Source organism: Cavia porcellus, unplaced genomic scaffold (assembly GCF_034190915.1).
Source record: "Cavia porcellus strain 051 isolate PalLab524CR breed Dunkin Hartley unplaced genomic scaffold, mCavPor4.1 scaffold_2, whole genome shotgun sequence".
NCBI lineage: Eukaryota > Metazoa > Chordata > Mammalia > Rodentia > Caviidae > Cavia > Cavia porcellus.
The window spans coordinates 92339943-92359757 of NW_026947485.1; the positions used below are offsets into that span (position 1 = coordinate 92339943).

The 19815-nt window shown below is 49.6% G+C and overlaps 2 protein-coding genes across 4 annotated transcripts in view; both read left to right on the plus strand.

Annotated features, from left to right (window-relative positions):
• Grk5 (G protein-coupled receptor kinase 5) overlaps positions 1-11652 on the plus strand; it is a 215301-nt gene extending 203649 nt beyond the window's left edge. For all 3 annotated transcript variants that reach the window (XM_003479633.5, XM_063244827.1, XM_063244826.1), the window contains exons 14-16: positions 4111-4248; positions 4775-4906; positions 7182-11652. In XM_003479633.5, coding sequence (XP_003479681.2) covers positions 4111-4248; positions 4775-4906; positions 7182-7280 — 369 coding nt within the window. In that variant the 3' untranslated portion in view covers positions 7281-11652. The remainder of the gene's footprint in view (positions 1-4110; positions 4249-4774; positions 4907-7181) is intronic.
• On the plus strand, positions 3207-3885 carry LOC106025698 (large ribosomal subunit protein eL21). Its single transcript, XM_013143437.3, has one exon. It carries the CDS (start codon positions 3263-3265, stop codon positions 3743-3745), a length of 483 nt encoding a protein of 160 aa, XP_012998891.1. The 5' UTR covers positions 3207-3262; the 3' UTR covers positions 3746-3885.
• Positions 11653-19815: the final 8163 nt, after the last annotated feature.

Here is a 19815-nt window from a genome sequence, read left to right on the forward strand (position 1 = left end):
AACTACATTCAGGTCAGTTCAACCTTTATTGAGCACTTACTGTTTACACTAGGTTCTGAGCCAGGCATAGCCAGTTCAAATTACAAGGCCCTACATTAGGATTGGCCTTGAAGATCTTCCATGTGTTCTATAAAGTGCAATTCTTCTTGATCAGAAGCTGAGGGAGCCAGACTGATCAGGCTGCCATCCCACGGCCTGTGCTATGTCAGATCAAGGAGTTAGAAGCCAGGAAGGCGCTGCCCCTTCAAAGCCCTGGCAGCCTAAGCATTGACATCTGGGGATGGCCGGGAAACTCAGCCAGGGGCTGTGGAGATTATGGGAACACTGGTATTCATGGGGGACTGCTTTGCCCATCTCTTCGCAACTCTGTGGTCAGTAACTCCAGGTTGCTGGGCTGCAATAGCTCACAGCAGCTGGCAAACAGTACAAAGCAGAGCTTCTCTCCCCCGCCTCCAGACCAGTTAACCATTCCTCAGCATAACACTGCATGGAGGAAGATGGGGGCAGTCCTCCTCTAGGAAAGGATTCCCTGGTCATCTTATCCGGCAGGAGGGCAGCCACAGAGAGGGTGGTGGTGGAAAGCCAGGGCCCTGCTGGGTGCTGAACAGCGTCCATAACAATAAAGCCCCTGACCTGCTTTGTGCAGCCATGGTATCTATGTTAGGGGGATGACCAGGGAATGCTTTCATAGGACGGACTAAGGGGGCCATTGAGAAAATAAAGATTAAAAGGCCCCAAATGCTACAAACCTAACCTACATGGAGTTTTCAGCAGGTAATGGGGTGTGCATACCAATGTTAGCACCTGCTCCAAACCCCAGTTACCCATTCAAAGTCACCTGGAGAACATGAGAAAAACCAATCTTGGGCCCAGTTCCCACTGTATCAGGCACCAAGCCTGGGCATCAGGATTCTTCAGACCTCTTTGGGTGGTTTTAAGAACCACTGTGTTACAGGAAAGGCCCGAGTCGAGAGTTTGCCATTTGGCTGTCGAATGGCCGCCACCTAGTACCCTAGTACATAGTCACCTAAGTGACTATGAGGACATGGCAGTCATGTTAGTGGGCTGATGTCCTGGATCACAGATGAGATGGACACCAGGCTAGGGCGGTAGCAAAGGTTCAGAATCCTGCCCTGACCCCTGGGCCATCTGCTGCTATGGCGATAGGATGAGATCAGTCGTGACACAAAAAACATTCCTCAATCTCCGGCAGGGGACCCGTGGTGAACAGAAACCTGAGTCATTTCCATCCAGGGACTGTCAGCCTGAAGAGGACAAGAGGGTCACAAAAACCCCTGAAATAAAAATGAGGATGTGAGTCCTGCGAAATAAGGAGGCCCAGAAGGGGAAGACAGGGTAGCAGAGGCTTCTTCATGGAGCTGGCCAGGCGGTGCTGGGGGAAGAGCCTTCTTAGGCCGTGGGGTTGGCTTGTAGAAGGTGGCATCTCTGATAATCAGTGTAATCAGCCACCTAGGTTCACCCGGGACTGTCCTGCTTTTAGTGCTATGTACGGAGCAGGTGGGGATGGTTGGCCACCCTCGGTGTGACCCTGCCTGTCAGATTACAGAAACCCTGAGTATGTTTCATAGAGATCTGCTCGCCTATGGGGTCAGCTTCCTCTCCCCGCCCCCCTTCTAAGGTGCCACCTGTGGGCCCTGTTGTGGGCAACTGAGGCCTCAGATACACTGGCAGAGGGGTGGTGAGTGGAGCTTGTGGCCCAGGAGTGTGGGTTCATGTGAGCTGGGGCTTTGCCCCTCGGCCCTGCTGTCCCCTCTCCACCTGCGCCCCCAATCCCTGCACCCTCGACCCCACCCCCAGCAGGCCAGCCTTGCGTGTTTCTTTGCCCACCTCTTTTGGGCTATGGCCACAGGGCTATTACTGACTTCATCTTTTTCACTTCACTTGACTCTTCAAAACCAAAGCAAATGTATTCTCAAAGGAGACATCTCTAAGGAAATCATAGCCACAAGAGGGTAGGTTTTGGCGTGTTAGATAAATTTCTGTGCCAGCACAGATTTTTTTCAAAACACTTAAAAAAAAAATAAAGTCCATCTGCATGCCTCCCCAGGCCAGTTTCATGGGCGTGTCATGCCCCATCACTCTGGCCGCCCAGTTGGCTCTGTGCCCCAATGTTGCCACCTTGAAATTCCATGTAAGTTCTGAGCAGGGGACCCTGTGGTTGCATTTTGCACTGGGCCCTGCAGACCGTGCAGCCAGGCATGACAAATGTTCCACAGAGGTGTGCACACTGGGCCTCAGTTACAGCTGTGTGCTTGGACGTCCCCCCTCTTTCCAGCATCTAGGCACTCAAGTGTAGAATAAACCCTGTGGTTTATTCTGCTGGAGTCTGCGTGACCTCAAGCCTCCTAGAGATTCCCCAGAAGTGCAGAAGGCTAAGTGCAGGGGGAGCTCTTAGCCCTGCTGGGGGACTGCAGCCCCCAGGAATCTGTGTGCTGGATTCACAGCCTTCAAATTAACCGATATCTGGGCCATGAGGACACTGAGGAGGAAACAGCCTCTGCCCCCAGAAACAGGCATCACTGGGTCTGGGGTGCCCTCTGCACCTAACCTGGGGTCATCTTAATGCCCCCAGGCATGCAGAGCCCCATGGGAAGTCTCCCCTAGACTGAATCTCCTGGAGAACAAGGTCTTGCAGGCATGAGTGACTTTCCGAAAGTCCTAAGCCCAGATCTGCCTGGCTACAGAGACCTACAGCTCCCTACTAGGAGAAGGGAGTAGGAGGTAATTCCTGCCATCACTGTACCAAGTGCCCCATATAGCTCAGTGACACAGGTTCCTACCTGGCAAGTACAAGGTCCTGAGTTCGATTCCCAGTACCCAAAAACCAAGTATCCCCATGAAACCCTGGAGTACCTTGCTCTGGCTCTGGGTCCCCAGCATTCATACTTTCTATGGAGGAATTGACCTGAGACCTCAAACAATAGCCAGGGAATGTGGGGTGCCAGGGCTGAGAAGCTTGAGTTTAGAGATAGAAGTGATCTCTGCCCCACCTAGAAAGAGACCAGGGGTGACCTGTGGTATATGCAAGAATGGTGACACAAGGGAGCCCTGAAAGGGGCAGATGGAAGGTCCCAGCTCTCACTTCATGCTAGCCAGGGTCCCCTCAATGGATGTGAGAGAAGACAATTCAGGCTGGGTTCAGCAGGTAGAGGGGCCAGGGGGAGATGTCCCCTCTGCTCCCCATCAAAACCCCAAGGCCAGCCTTTCGGCCGGAACCGCCATCTTCCAGTAATTCGCCAAAATGACGAACACAAAGGGAAAGAGGAGGGGAACCCGGTATATGTTCTCTAGGCCTTTTAGAAAGCATGGAGTTGTTCCTTTGGCCACATACATGCGAATCTACAAAAAGGGTGATATTGTAGACATCAAGGGAATGGGTACTGTACAAAAAGGAATGCCACACAAATGTTATCATGGCAAAACAGGAAGAGTCTACAATGTTACCCAGCATGCTGTTGGCATTGTTGTAAACAAGCAAGTTAAGGGCAAGATCCTGGCCAAGAGGATTAATGTGCGTATTGAGCATATTAAACACTCAAAGAGTCGTGATAGCTTCCTGAAACGTGTCAAGGAAAATGATCAGAAAAAGAAGGAAGCCAAAGAGAAAGGTACCTGGGTTCAACTAAAGCGCCAGCCTGCCCCGCCCAGAGAAGCACACTTTGTGAGGACCAATGGGAAGGAGCCTGAATTGCTGGAACCCATTCCCTATGAATTCATGGCATAAGCTGGGGAGGGAGCTCTGCCATTCAGCACCTAATGGGCGGCTAAGTGTATGTCAGGTCTTAACTCAGTGGTGTTTTTCTTGCTGAAAGATACTGCTGAGGTATTGTGTAGGTTATCCCAAACGGCCGAATATTTATGAAATATTTATATTGGCTTGAAAATCCACTGGGGAAAAGATCACCATGGGGCAGAGATGTATCAAAATAAAATAGAGATCACTTCAGTTAAATAAAGGGAAGTCATTTCAGTTAAATAAATTGTTTAAAGCAAAAAAAAAAAAAAAAAAAAAAAAACCCCAAGGCCTGTCTGGGGGACATTGGAGCCACAGGCAGGGCCCACAAACAACCCAGCCCTCTGCCTCCTCAGCCTCGGGCCGTGTATTGTAAGGACGTGCTGGACATCGAGCAGTTCTCCACCGTGAAAGGCGTCAACCTGGACCACACGGATGACGACTTCTACTCCAAGTTCTCCACAGGCTCTGTGTCCATCCCATGGCAGAATGAGGTAGGCAGAGAGAGCCCCTGGCTTCATTCTAAGAGGGAGGGTGGCCCCTAACTCAGCTGCAAGGACCGGAGCTTGGCTGCAGGGCCAGGCTGCAGGGGTGCTGTCGGGGCCTGGGTAAGGGCACAGTGTGGGATGGTCAGGAGGTGCCAAGCAGCTGAGAGGGGCTGAGGAGGAAACCAGGAACCTCCCCTGATAGGTCTGGCTAGGGCGGAAGTCAAAAATAGGGCAGCTGCTGAAGCACATGCAGAATTGAGGTAAGAAAGTGAGACCCTATTAAGGGCTGTGAGAGCTAGGGTTTTGTGGAGGAAGATGAGTGTGCCCTCCAGTGGGTTCTATTCTCAATGGCATCATCCTATGTGTGGGCAAGGGCTGGCCCCACCTGCAGAGGAGTCCCAGAAGGTTCACTCAGACCAGGCTGCACCCCCAGATGGAGGATGGACAGGTGGTCAGGGAAGATGAGGCTGAGAGGAGGCCCGCTGGGCTCCTGAACCCAGGTGATGGCAGTGTCTCTGCTTGGCCTCTGCAGATGATAGAAACAGAGTGCTTTAAGGAGCTGAATGTGTTTGGACCTGATGGCACCCTCTCATGGGACCTGAACAGAAGTCAGCCTCCTGAACCACCGAAGAAAGGGCTGCTCCAAAGACTCTTCCGGCGTCAGGTGAGAGCCCCGGTGGGCCTGACCTCAGCACCTGACCCCTGGCCCATGTCCAAGAGCAGAGCTACAGACTGCTTTTGCCAGTGTGGCCCAAAGCCTGGGGCATAGCAGCCCGAGAGAGATGGTCAGCTGGTCCAGAGCCCAACACCCCCCCCCATCCCCAAGGCTGACGATCCCCCAGAGTAGAAGGGGCAAAGCCATCCAAAAGTCTGCCAGACATCAGGGTCTCACGCCTTGATCCTGCTGTCATTTGGGGCTGGCCCTGCACCATGGGAGCTGCACCATGTGCTGAAGGATGTGGGGTAGCATCCCTAATCTACCACCACCAGGTACAGTGGCCCCACCTTCCCCTAACTGTGATGACCCCAAACATCTCCAGTCATTGCCAAGTGTTCCTTGGAGGACAGAATCACCCCTGGTGGAGAACCGTTGCCCTCGATGGCCCTCATAAAGACTTGGGTTATATGATTAAGATTGAACCTACCAAGGAACAGGAAGAATAGGGATGGGAAGTGACCCTTTCAGGCCCTCATAGTTTAATGGGCACCTTCCAGCTGGTGCCCAGGAGCCTCCCAAAGCCTACCTCCAGGTCTTTGGGGACCAAATGAAAAGAATACCCTGGGGAGAGTGTGGGAGGCCTGCGAGCGAACTGTGGGGTCTTGATTCCACAGGTGTGAAGGTGGTCATAGCAGTGCCACCCCTTGGCCTGCTCTTCAGGAATCTGGGCCTTTATCCTGGAGGCTGGGAGCCCTCACACACACCTGGCTCCTCACTATCCCCCTGCCCCCAGGGAGCAGGCCCCCTTATCACAGAAGGCTTCCTAGCAGGCATCCCAGCTCCTCCACTTTGGTAGCAGAGATGAAGGTAGATGTTTATGGAGCTTCCCTGCAAACCAGGCCCAGGGCTAGGAGATTTCTGAGGGCTTCTCCAAGTTAGTATCCACCAGACCCTGGGCTTCATTAGACAACTCATTCATTCCACCAGTAAGTCTTAGGTGCCTCCTTGTGTGCCAGGCCATATGTAAGGATATGGATACGCTGCTGCCTTTGGGCATCCTAGTGAATTGTAAGCTCGCACCAGTATGTACTACTGTTTCCCATTTCATAGATAAGAAAACTGAGGCTGAGGGAGTTAAAGGTCTTGTGCAAAGTCACACATCTGGTGAGCCCACAGGAACAGTCAGGGATAATAACCATGGGAGCAAACACCAGGCATATGAAGAAAAAGTATGGGCTGAGGTCCCTGAGTTTGTGTTTTTAATCTAAAACCTTCATGTAAGCTTTATACCCTATTCTATAATGTACTCACATTTATGTGATACAAAAATACAACTTTTGCTGGGTGTTGTGGTGCACATATGTAATCCCAGCTACTCAGGAGCTGAGACAGTACAAGTTTGAGAGCAACTTGGGCAAATTAGCAAGATCCCCCACTCCACCCCATGTTAAAATAAAATTGAGGGGAAACAAAGATCTGAAACTCATTGTGAAGCCTTGAGTTCATTCTCAGTTCTTTTAAATGCTTCCATCAAGTGAAACTGAACTTCCAGAGAAAAATGTCCTCTTGATCATGTGTCCCAACTCCCAGGTCGCCCTCCAATTCTAGGAAGAGAACTTGTCCCATAGACTCAGGTTCAGATCCAGCCTGGGGCTTCTTGGTTGGATGGCAACTCGTCAAACCTTCCTATTCTCTTTATCCCATGAAAAATCAGGCTGAAACACCATCACCCAAGGGTCCGAAGGAGACTTTGGGAGGCTCTTGTGCCCGTGAAGCAGATGCCCCTAACCCCACTCCGTCTCCTCCCTGCAATCTGAGGGCCCAGTGCCCACAGGGTTGCCTTGGGAGCTCCAGGATAATAATAAGCAGTCAGTGGTGTGAGGGCCAGACCCTTGCCTCCCCAGGCTCATTCTGTATCCCAACAACTGTGCGAAGAAGCTGCTCTTATTACAAGAAGGAAACTAAGAGATGAAGTAAGGTGCACAAAGTTACTCAGCTTAGGAGGGGCAGACTTGGGATTTAAATCCAGTCAGGCCTGCAGGTTTTAACCTATACATGATTGGAGGGTCTCTTTACTCCATGGCTCTTCCCAGCACCAGATAAAACTGTGCCCTAAGACCCAAGTTTGCAGAGGAGAATGGAAAAGCCACAAAAAGCAGAGACGTGCGCTGCCCCGTGGCCCCACTCCAAGTCTCCAGGGTTTGGCTTCGCTCGGGAGTGACTCCTGTTCTCTCTCTCTCTCTTACCCTCTCCTTCTGCTTCCTCCTCTACCCCACCCCAGCATCAGAACAATTCCAAGAGTTCACCTAATTCCAAGACCAGTCACAACCACCACATAAATTCGAACCACGTCAGCTCAAACTCCACCGGAAGCAGCTAGTTTCAGCTCCAGCATTGATGACCACAACGAAACCAGCCCAGACCTATTGGGAAGCAGAACTTGTGGCTAAAGGGGCTTCCGCTCTGGCTGAGTGGCCAGCGGTACCCAGGAGCCGGGAAAGGAGACTGCCCACCCCCTCTACAAGCCTTGAGGTTTCTCAAAGAAATTTCCACTCAGGTCTGTTTTCCAAGGCGGCCCCATGCCGGGGTGGATTGGATTTGCCCTCCTTGAACGTTGCAATAGAAACCCAGTGAGATACAACAACTTGCACGTATTTTAATAGCGTCCTAACTAGAACTGAATTTTGTCTTTATTATTTTTAAAGAAAAGTTTTGTAAATTTCTCTATTGTCTCAGTTTACATTTTGTATATTTGTATTTAAATGAAAGTCAGACTCTAAGGGTGTATATTTTCTGTGCAGCCACTGTTAAGCCATGTGTTTTAAGACATTTTAGGGGGAAGGGATTTACCAAAAAAAAAAAAAGTGACTCCAGACTTCCAGAGCCTCAAATGAGAAAATGTTTTTATTAAATGTAGAAAATCTTTCAGCTTTCACCTCTAAAGTATTGGTTGCATTTACGTACATCCATCTCTGACCTTTTCCTTACATAGCTGTTGGCTTGTAAAGATGAATGAAATGCTTAGAATGCACTTGGGATCCCCCCACCGTGCTCCTGCCGGGTCGCCCTCTGGGACCGTGGGGTTGCTGGTGTGTGTGCTGCTCCTGCAGGGGCACTTGCCCTCTGGTCTCACCCTTCGGCTCCCTTTCCTGCAGGAAGGCAGCCCCTACACTCAATGGGTCACCCTACACTCAATGGGTCACCCTCCACCCAGTGCACCCTGAGCTGCTTCCTGAGCAGGTCCTGGCTGCTAACAGCAGTCATTTTCAGGAGGTTTGTGTTGTGTTTGTGAATTTCTCTTATGTACCATTTTTAAAAGAAGCAAGTGATGAGGCCAGGGGTTTAGCTCAATAGCTTAAGTGCCTGCCTGGCAGGTGTGGGGTCGTGAGTTCAATCCCTGGTACCAAAAAAAAAAAAAAAGAAGAAGAAGAAGCAAGTAATGACAAGGATTAGTCACAAAACCCCAAATCTCTCAAACACTCCGGAGTGTGGAAGCGACAGGAAACAAGTGAGGGTCCTCGGCATCGTAAGTGACCACCTTGTATCTGCAGGGAGGAGAAAGATTTGCTTGGCCCAGTCCTGAAACATTCATCAGGTTCTGACACCTTCATGGGACCCGCAGACTTGCTTGCCCATGTGGCACAGATGAGGTTGTGTCTCCCTCGTACGGGATACCCCAGGAAAGCCACCAAGGAAGCTCCCGACAGACTCATGGTCGCTTCCCCAGGAGGCAGTTCTAACTGAGAACACAAGTTTCGGCAAAAAGTAGCCCCAGGAGGGCTCAGTGCTTTGCCAAACCAACGACTTCTGCAGGTGTTCCCAGACCCTGTGCGTTGCTCTTCAGCCACAGGGAGCTGCTGGCCACCCTGGCTGCCTCATAAGGGGCAAGGAACAGACTGGCCTTCACCTCCTTGTCAAGTCAGGGTGAACAGCTGACCTCATGTCTCCCCTACCTGGCGGAGCTCCTCGGCCCAGTTCTGCCTCAGAACTGGTCTCAGCCACCAGCAGCTGCCAGGGATTCTCACAGATTGGGCCAGATACTGCCTACATCAGCTCCCCCATAAAAATGCAGATTCCCAGGCCCTGGCCCAAACCTGCCATATGGGGCTCTCTGAGGGGGCCTAGGAATCTGTGTCTTTAGATCATTCAAATGATCTAGAATATGAGAGCCAGCAGCTCCGCACCAGCTGGCCGGGGTTGTGACTGTCCCAAACATTGTTCTCTGGGTAACCCCACAGATTTGGGGCAGGAGCTTTTAGGGAGCAGCATTCTGAGCCCATCAGCATGTCCATGTGTTCAATATCTACCCCAAGCTTTGCGAGGGGTCCGGGCATGCTGCTAGAAAAGGGCCTGGTCTTTGGGTCTGATCAGTTTGAAGTCATAAACAAATGGGAGAGAAGAAACAATCCCTCTACTGCACAGTATTGTCATCTTTAAGAAGAGCTCTGGAAGCTGGTTCCCTTGGGCTGTGGAAGAACCAAATACAAAGAGCTGTATTCAGGTTCTGCCAAAAAGTGGGACACTGTTGGGTAGGTATTGGGTATCCTCAAACTCTTGCTGATGCTCTTGCTTTGAGGAAAAAAGGTCTATCATCCTCCTGGGAGGCCACCAACCAAAGCAACCACCCTAGCCTCCTGCCCAGAAGGTTCGTTCCTTTTGCCCCACTCAGGGCCACTCAGTCCTTGCCAGATGGAATGGTGTTGGGAAGCCGTGTTTCTCTCTCCCCCCCTCCCCCTGCCTCTGCCTCAAAGCCAAGCCATGGACACATTGGCAGGAAAGAATCCCCAAGAGTAGAGAAACTAAAAATCTGGCTACCACAAGTGGCCCAACAGTCCCAGAGCTTGACAATTACTCATGATAACTTGTCTTCCTTCACATTGCCACCTGTCTTCCCAGTGCCCATGGGAGGTAGAGGCAGTCACATGACCTATTCAGTCCCGTTCTTTTGGCCCATCCATGGCTCCATAGTAAGAGAAGGGGATCTCAAGAACAGTGCCTAAAAACCAGTCCTTTTCCCTACTGAGTCCAAGTCTCTGTCCCCTCCCTACTTTGCTCTTCTTACAACTTTGGTTTCTAGAGCTACATTTTTAGAAGATATTTTTAAATTAAAAGACAACCCCTCCACCCATTCACCTGTCCAGGAGAAGGCATATTTGGACAGTGGATGGATGTAACTCTCCTGCATTGTAGCTTTCTGCAGAAGAACCTCTCTCACTCCAAGTGTGACATTTTTCTCACCAGATGTTTGCTGATTTTGTGCCTTTGGGGTGAGATGCAGGGTCTCCAGAAGCATCTCCATTTCTGCTATTTAGTAGAAGATAAGCCATTGTTCCTGGTGGACAGGGCAGTCTCTGCCATGATCACTCTGACTTACGAGTGTTTCCCAAGCTCTTTTGTGCAGGAGGCTCCCAGCGTATCAAGAAGGCCAGGTCCATGCCTTCAGAAAGGATAGCACCCATCACTCACCCCTGAACCTGAACCCTGGGGCTCCAGAGTTGCTCACATGCCCACTTGCAGCAGTCACCGGACTTGTGGTTTCTTGAGATTCATTGCTGCCTCAGAGGGCCAGAAGCCTGCCACCTAGACATGGGCAAGTCACTTCAGTGGCATGCACGCAGGACCACACACCCCAGTCTGAGACAGTGGTGGTGAGTTCAGGCAGACAGGCACATGCATTTGGAGGCACAGTGAGATGTAGCTGCCTTCCCTGGAGCCCAGGCAAGTCCTGGAGGACACTGAGACCAGGAGGTTGCCAAGGAACTTAGCATCACAGTTGAAATCTGTCCTTTTCTCCCACACACTATCCTTTCCTGGAAGGCTGGGGTCACTGTTCCACTTTCCCAACTTTCTCATTCAGCTGCTGACCTCCATACAGAGGAGGCACCACATCCTGCTTGAGCCTGGCATCCCTGTCCTTGCCCAAAGGAACAGTGGCTTCCTGGACAAGCAGAAGTCTCCCAAGAGGAAAAGGAAATGTCTGACTGCCACTTGGCCCTTCTTGGGGGAGCTTGCTTTTCTCACTGGGCACTTACATCCTTCCGAGACAACTTCTTTAGGTGTCTCCTCTTGGTGTAACCTGATATGCTGAGATAGGGCCTTCAACTTCTTGCAATTTGGTACAGGAAGATGGTGAATAAATCTTTGTGCATTTGGAAGCCACATAGCTATGAGAGTTATGGACAGCAGAGAACTCACTTCTGATCACAGCAGACCATGTTTGGGGAGCCTCACCCAATCCCTGGCCTCTTCTGCACCCATTTGCACAATCGGCTGCCCAGCTGCTGCAGCTCAGAGGTGTATAAGCCAGGCGCTCATCTCCTCCGTCCAAAACTTAAAGGCTTGTGCTGGGCACAGTGATTTGAAACATGTGACAAGGTAGCTGCCCTTAGGAGGGAAGAACACTTCCTCAACAGAATCTAGATGTCTTTTCCCAAGTCACTGAGAAGTCATTTTTATAATAGATCAAAAGCAAGGGCTTTGTGGCTATTGGCATTGTTAAAATAGTAATAATCACTCTAGTATCCAAAGGTTACTATTTTGTTTGCCAGGGAGATTTTATCATTGATGAATGAAAATGATTCCATTTGGGAGATCACTCCTAATGACAATGGCTTCTTTCTGCTGCTCTGAATCTTTCATGTTGTCTATGTCACAGTGCTGCTGTGCCTAGATCAAACCACTGGTTTTTTTGTTTTGTTTTGTTTTGTTTTGTTTTTTTTTAGAGAGAGAAATAAACTCCTTCATGAAAATAACATTGCATTTCTTTGCTTCTGCGGAGACCTTGTGTTTTCTGTCTGTGTGTGACAGTGGCCTGCTGACCCCCCAATCCTGCTTTTGGATTAAGCCTTTGCTGAAGTTGACAGTTCACCCCACCTTGATCTGACCCACATCCTGACCATCTCCTGAACCACCCACCAGTGCCCAGGCCATCAGCTTCTGAATCTGAACCCAGCAGATAGCTCAAGCTACAGGGCAGCAAGGATAGGAAATGAGGCATTGGCACCTGCTCCTGTGCTTCATGAAAAAAGGCAGGCAGGAAAGTTACCCAGGTTGTTCAGCCCTTACTCGGGGCAGCCAGAGAGCAGGGAGGCCTTTCTGCCTTGGAGTCAGGCACGAGCCGGCCTGCGGCTGTAGAATGAGAAGAACTTCAGACTCAGAAAGCCTCTCATTAACTATGTGACCTTCAGCCGGCCATGCTGAGTCTCAGTGTCTTCTCTATCAAAAGGGATAAAGCCACCATGATAGGACAACTGGAAGACACGGTGAGGACATGGGTCATGCCCAGCACAGGGGCCTATGCCATGGAGAACACAGCCACTCTGGCAGTTTCTGGGTCCTTTTTTTTCAAGACAAGTTCTCACTTGTGTAGTCCAGGCTGATCTACTAAGTCGCAATCCTCCTTCCACCACCACCTGAGTGCCAGGATCATAGGCTGATTTGCAGGCTTCAGATCCCTTTTAATCTGTGAGCAGGCTGCTGCCCTGACCCCACACTACTCACACCCCAACCCGGCGTAGCAGCTGTATGCTATTTGGTCAAAGCGAGAGGAGCACCTGACCAAGGAGTTGAGGTTTGAGGCTCATTTCTGCCCCAAATTGTGACACAGGGCCTGGAGTCTATATTCTGTCTCCAATGGAAGACAAGAAATAGCAATACCTTCTTCCCGTTGGTTCTTAGAAGCAGGAATCTTTTCCAATTGGAACAGTTGGGACAAGATCTATTTATTGGCGCGGGGGGGGGGGGGTATCCTTCTTTGGAAATGGACAGAAAATAGACCTGGCTGGCCAGGGTGGGGAGGAGTGGCTATCTCTGGGAAAGTGTTTCTCCTGGATGGCAGAGGAGCTGCTGAGTGCAGAGCTGAGGAGCCCACAGTCAAGGGTTTGCTGATGTGCAAGATGACTTCAAGGAGAGAATGAGGGGGTGGAGGAATGGAGACACTCTAAGCCTTGGAACGGGGGGACCCTCAGTGATAAAGGGGACCTGCTTCAGCTTCACAGGGCCCCATGCTGTCTCTGGAACTTTGTGCCACACTACGGAAGCCCCCACTGCTCCAGCCAGCCTCCAGGCAGACAGAAGCCACCCTCCCTCCAGATGTGGAGCCTGAGGGAAAGGTACCACAGCACTGTCCAAGCCTCTCTTCAGCCCACTCAGCATTTACACTACTCCGTCCAGGCTGACGGGGCAGCCGGTGCGGGAGGAGGCCCACTCCTCACCTCTCTCACCCTTCACTCCCCACATGTGCATTCACAGACAAGGGCACCAAAAGTGTCTCTTTTGGTGGTCCCTTTCTAGGAGGAAGGTGGGGAGCGTCAGATGCGGTCCCTCTAGGAGGGGTTTCTCAAGGCCCCTGGTCCACAAGGGCCACCCATAAGCACACAAAGAGGGGGAAAGTCAGGTGTCAGGCCACAGCTGGGCTTTGGTCAGCAGTTCCTTCAAGCCAAATGCTGTCTAGGCCTGGGTCAATTGTCTTTGGGCTCTGATTCAGCTGCCTGAGGGAGACTTCAGGAAAGAGGCCCTTTCTGCTAACTAGAAGGAGTTCAGGGTCCTTAGGTGGACATACCCAAGAGTAGGGAAGCTTAGAGTACCACTGACTCCACTGGGCATCCTAATAAAAGAGACTGGTTCTGTGAATCCGAGGCTGATACCTAGCGATGAATCTGAGAAATAGGGTCCAGGTTATTGTGCACAGCAAGCAAAGAATTGCAAGTGTACATCCAGTGATAAGAGAAAAACAACCACATTTACTAAAGATAATGGGCAGGTATGCATGGGCGGAATAGTGTCAGGATGATAGGCACCTTAGAGAAAGACAAAGATAAGTCAGGCTTTTGGATTTTAAAAGTATGTACCCCACCCAAGGCGCCTCGCATTGGGTATCTGGATAAGACTGACAGAAATGATTGACAGGAGGCTGAGTCCTCTCAGGGGGACCACAATACCCATGTCTGTCCCAGAAATCACTGATGCAATCTCTTCCTGTGTGAGGTGCAGTCCATATGTATGAACCTTTAATGAGGTTCAATGGGAAGAAGGTTACTCAAGTTCAGGCCTTGTCTCTGGCCTGAAGCTTTAGAGATTTCCTAGGTGTTTGTTATTTTTATTTCTTCTCTTGTAGCAGTGGAAGGAGCCCTGTGCCTGTCACATTGCCCAAATTCAGGTGGATGGGGAAGTGGCCTTCATTCCCAGTTGTGTATTTGAGAAAAGAGGCCTTAGTGAGGCTGGCATTGCAAGATACAGAGCTCACTCCAAAGCTAATAAGAAATAGCTTATTCTGAGCCAAACATGAGTGATGATGGCCTGGAAACACAGGTTCAGTTACCCTGGGCAATATGTTCCACTGTGAAAGATGCTACATGAAATTTATGTAGTGATGAACAGAAGAAAGCCGTAAATCAATGCATTCACCAAACATTGGTGGGCTAGAGCAGAGCAGAGAATCATCTACAGGTTTCAGATATTGTCTTAGGGCTGTCAGGTTTCAGAAGTATAGCTTAGCTGGGAGGCTGGTGGGAGCTGCAGCTCTGCACAGCTTAACTACATATCCCAAAAGTTCTCCCCGGTAGTCACGAGGTGAGGTCACATACAGAGGTTGATAGTAAGAGGTTATTAAAAGGGATTAAAGATGGCCCAAGAAAATTTTAACTCTTGATCTTCAACATTCCCCATTGCTCCACAGTCACCATGTCCTAGTCACCCAGCCTACAGGATCTTCAATACAGGTGCAGCTTCTTTGTGAACTTCAGTTCACAAAGCCAAGCTGAGTCAGGCTGAGGTCAAGAGCCTAACCAGGACTTCTGCTCCTAGCATCATTCACTGCGGGCTCCCCGTGCGGAAGGATACATGTTCTATTATACTGCACCCCAGTCTGGTGCTAGGATATGGCAGCCCTGACAAATGGATCCATCTGCTCAGACACAACCTGCTGCTCTAGGATATTGCAAACATCTGGCTATTCAGACTCCGTAGGCTGATGTCATGGGGTGTCAAGACTTGCTGTTTCCGAGCCAGGATCTGCTACTTGCTTTGTCTGCAAAACAGGACCAAGAGATGTGGGTTGACTGAGCTAGACCTGGTGCTAGTGGCTCAGTAGCAGTGGCAGTTAATGTTATTATTATTCATCCACATCACGTGGCTTCCAGGCTTCTCTACAGTAGAAGGGAAGAGGAGGGGAAAGGCTGAGGCCCCAGGGTCTGGAGAAGTCAGTGCAGCCCTGCCAGGTCCCCCTGCAAACTCCCACGAGAGGCCCTGGGAGTCGGCATCTGCCACTTGGGCTGCAGCAGTTGCAGAAGACGCAGCAGAAAAGGCAGCAGCTGGAGGCCAGGCGAGGACTCTACACTGCATCAAGCCAGTGTCAGGGCCAAACATGTGGCGAGCACTTGTCTCCAGTAATTTGGCCACCAACCAACCATCTTCGCACAGCACTATCATTTATTCGGATGAGTTCTGCTGAAGCCAATGACAAATGTTCTTTCACATTAGCAGGAACTGGGAAATGATGCTGAAACAGCTCCACTTCTATACTCAGCCGTGAGCTCAGCCCCAGAAGGAGCTTTCTCTGGCCAGGCTTGCTTCCTTGATGGTCCTATGGTGACTGTTTTATGGAGGCGAGTAATGAGGGTTAAGAGGGAAGACAGCATTTTTAAAATGTCTCCCGAGAAAGCAGTCCAGTGAGCAAGCTTGTCCTCAGCTCAGAGACGGCGTTCAGGTTTTTATCAAGTGGGATTATTGGGTATATCGCAGAAGCCTCCGTGGACCCAGGGTCAGGCACTTCCTGCCTGAGCAACGCTGTCTCTCTAAGGTTGGGAACATTGGTTGGAAAAGGTAGACAATTTGTTAGCCTCAATATGTTCTAGTAGTTAAGAGGAAAGTTCTGAGGGTCCCAGAGTCTGGGTTCAGTTCTCAGCTCCTCTGCTCAGGTCTCTGGGAGAGCTCAACGGAATTGTTTCCCTTCTCTAAACCTTCATCTTTTTTGTTGTTGTTGTTGAGACAGAGTTTCACTAGGTAGTTCAAGCTGGCCTTGAGCTCACTATGTAGTCCAGACTGACCTCAAACAGTGATCTTCCTGCCTCAGCCTCCCAAGTGCTGTGAGCCTGGCCTAAACCTCATCTCCTAATTTATAAATGGATATCATAAGATCATCCACTCTTTCTGGGTTACAGGGCTGATGAAATGAGATAATCTGCAAGTGTCTATCGATGCTTGACAGATAGGAAGCACTCTTAGCAAGTTAAAATCTAGATGGGTTAAACAACAGAAATTTATTTTCTCACCATCCTGGAGGCTGCAAGATTGAGGTTATTTGGGAAGCTGGGAATAGAGGCAACAATTCTGCAGAAATCCAGGTATCGGAAGATTCCTGGGCATGCAAAGGCTTGGGCTGATGGGTCTCCCTGGCCAACAGCTCAGGAGGCAAACTGGGTGTGCCAGGATACTTGTGTTTCCCACCAAGAGGCTAAGAGGAGGCAGAGTTTTCTACCCCAGTCTGTCCTCCTTGAAATTTGGCTCAAAAATGCAGAATGAATTTTAAGACCAGCGGAAGTTAAGAGCAGAGTATATTTATTGAGAGAAAGAAAGCTTCTGTCTGAAAGAGACAGAAGTGTTCCTGAGTTAGTTGCCAGGACTCTATTTTCTAGGGGCTTCTAGAGAGTAAAATCAAGGGCTGAGATGGGCCCAAGGATGGGGAAAAATGGGAACTTGCAAGGTGAGCATAAAGTGGGGCAGAACTGTGGACAACCAATAAGATTAATTCCTCGGGTAAAATAGGTTAAATCAGGAACAAATGGGAAAACAAGTCACATAGTAAGCAGGCATGCTTAACAGCAGTGACTCTTCCTATAGGGGGAGGGATGGTGACAGAGAACAATTTGGACTATCAATCCTTAGGTTGTGGCTGTGTTTGCTTTGCCTTTTGTCTTGAGAGCTGGCCCACAGCAGGAGGTGATTGTCTCTTCCAAGACTGCAAGGTATCTGAACTTCTGCTCTGGCTCCTTTGAGGGCCCAGCCCTGTCTGACTGCCTATAATATTTCTAGCTCACTCAGCTGCCTGGAACACTGGCACTCAGCTAGCCTTGTCTTTGGTCGTATTCCTGCTTTCTGGGCCCTGCTTGGAGGTGGAAGGATAAAAGAAAGCTCTCGGTGTCCTTATGCAAACACCCCGCGCAGAGCAGGAGCATGGGGGAATGGACCCTGTGCTCACTGTCTCATGGCATTGGCTCCAGGAGGACACACTTTTATACCGAAGGGTGATGTGATGTATTCACATGTAGCTCACATGAGACCTGTGTGCTTTATAGCATCTCTAGAGTACTTATCATATTTAGTATAATATAAATGTTGTATAAATAATAGTTCTGCTCTGTTTCTTAGGGAAAATGACAAGGGAAAAGTCTATACAGGTTCAGTATACATGCAATTTTTTTCAAATATTTTCAACCGGCTGGTTCAGAGGTCCAATGGCCTATGCTTTCAAAAGTCCTTTCCCTGGAAGTGCTCTTAACTCGGCCTCCTGAGGCTGAGGCTTCCTCTCTGGGAGATGCGGCAGGCAGCAACTGATCCTTCCTTGGGAGCCTGAGGAAAGAAGGTGCAGATGTGGGAAGTTTAGGGTGTTGGTGGGGGCTGTTCATGGAACATGAAAAATCTCTGGGGTAGTGATGCTGAAGTCCGCTGGAGGGTGATAATCTAAGGCGCTTAGGCTCTTCTGCAGGTGCAAGGTTCTTTGATTGCTATGTGGATAAAGGCTGCTAAACAGAAAAACATGTCCCATCTGCTGTTTGGCTAAATGCTGGGGTGGGGTGGGGCCTGCTGCTCTGGGGTCACTCTTGGAGAAGGACCAATCTTTAAATAAGAAGGTAGGTTTGGGCCTGGGCCCCCCCAGCTTCTAATCATCTCATTAGCACACAGGTGGAAGAGCTCATAGTACTGTAGCCCAGTAATGAAAATCTTTTAGAGCTCTCAGTGCATCACAGAGCCCCCTACCGCGTCCATGCCATAGGTTTGCAGCTGCTGTGGCCCATTTCTTCTTCTTGCTGAGTGGAATTCCATTGCTCAGTTACATCTCAATTTGCTTATCAACTCAACAGATGGTGGTTACTTAAACTATTACCTGTGTGGGTCATGAACATTCCCAGAAAAGCCTTCCTTCGGACAGTTTTCCTTTCTCTCTGGGAGCAGCCTCATACATCCTGTGGCAAGGGTAGATAGCGTTCTATCTACACTGCAAAACTCTTTTCCCAAGTGGTTTTACAATTTTACGTTCCCATCAACAACTCACCAGCGAACGAGTTCACCAACTGTCTTGCCTCCCACCCAGCTTTGATTATCTATGGCGATGTGGCTTGGTTTGACTTTGCCATTTATTCCCAATTGAGGGTTTCAGTTCCTTGAGGTCACATAATGACCTATACATCTTGCCTAGCAGAAATAGAAACATATTCTATGTAACTCTAGAGGTTTTTATTGCTCTGAGTCCCAACAGACTATGAAAAATGGATAGATAATAGGGACCTCTTTAAAAGGGGTGGGGGACCTGTAATGCAAATGGGTGAATGGATGCATGCATGAAAGGGTAAGTGAATGGATAGATGGATGGATGGATGTATAGAAAAAGGATAGATGGAGGAGGTTAGTGATAGAACTGTGGGGAACTGGTGGTGGCTGAAAAGATAAGAAGTATGAAATATAAATGACCTTTATTTTGAGAATAAAGGGAGAGACACCCTCGATCCCTTGGAACATGGCATCCCCCACCCCCTGCCTCACCCCCGGGTCGGGGATCTCTCCGTGGAACATGTGGAGTGAGGCACATAGGCAGTTTGGGGTGGAACCTAAGGGGGGCATTAGGGATGCACAGGTAGCCCATTGGTCTTTTTTTGGCGCCATAGGTAAATTCCTAGGGGTGGGGGAGATAGGAGCTCCTTGGGCCAGCTGAGGCTTTTCCAGCTATAGTGTCTGGCCTGGGCCAAAACTCTTTCAGTTAGCTCCATGAGCTACAGAAAGCAGGGCAGGAATAACTAAGAAACTGACAGCCTAAGTGTCCTCAGCTCTTCTAGGAAAGCAGCCGCTCCTCCCTTCAGGATGCCAAGTGTGTGGCTGCAGGCTGGGCACCACCCTGCCTACCTACATAATCATCTTCCCAGCCCTGACCCTAGCTCCATTATACAGCCAGAGCTCCTGCAGGGTGTAGGAGCATTCTGTTTGCAATTAGCAAATAAGAAGTAAGATTTACAGATGTTTGTCACCTACCAAGTCCCACAGTCTTGACAAACAACTCTCCACATACCAGGCTCAGCGGGCTCACTGTGTCATCCAAGTTCACTAACCAAATGAAAAGCAGGGCTAGGATTTAAAGCTGGCTCCAAAGTCACTGCTCTCTCTATTCTCAGTGGTTTCCTCAGTGGGGAAAACAGCCACCAACCTGAGACACTGAGGTGCTCAATCTTATGGGGCTCATAAATACACCAGGGAATACAGAGTTAAAATGTAAGCCAGTCTTCAAGGCCATAAAATTAAAATAACACACTAGAAGACTGGAAGAAGGGAGGTCAATTCTGTCTTTTAAAACTATGTGATCAGGGGCTGGGGATTTAGCTCAGCAGCATAAACACCTGTCTTGCAAGCGGGTAGTAGTGAGTCTGATCCATGGTACCGATTTTAAAAAACACTATGTGATCAGTGGACACACTGTGAAGCCAGAGCAAAAAACAAAAACAAAAACAAAATCTCCAAATAATAAAATCATCAAATCAAACCCAAACCAGGGACAGTGGCACATACTCATAATCCTTGCAGTCGAGAAGTAGAGGCAGGAGAATTTCTGAGATTTCAAAGCCAGCCTGGGCAACATAGTGAGACTCTATCTCAAATAAATAAATAAACCAAACGAACAATAAAACCAACCAAGGCACAGGAGTGATCTG

Bases quoted from the DNA above. Each gene is read 5' to 3' on its own strand.
- LOC106025698 (XM_013143437.3), top strand. From the start codon at position 3,263: ATGACGAACACAAAGGGAAAGAGGAGGGGAACCCGGTATATGTTCTCT.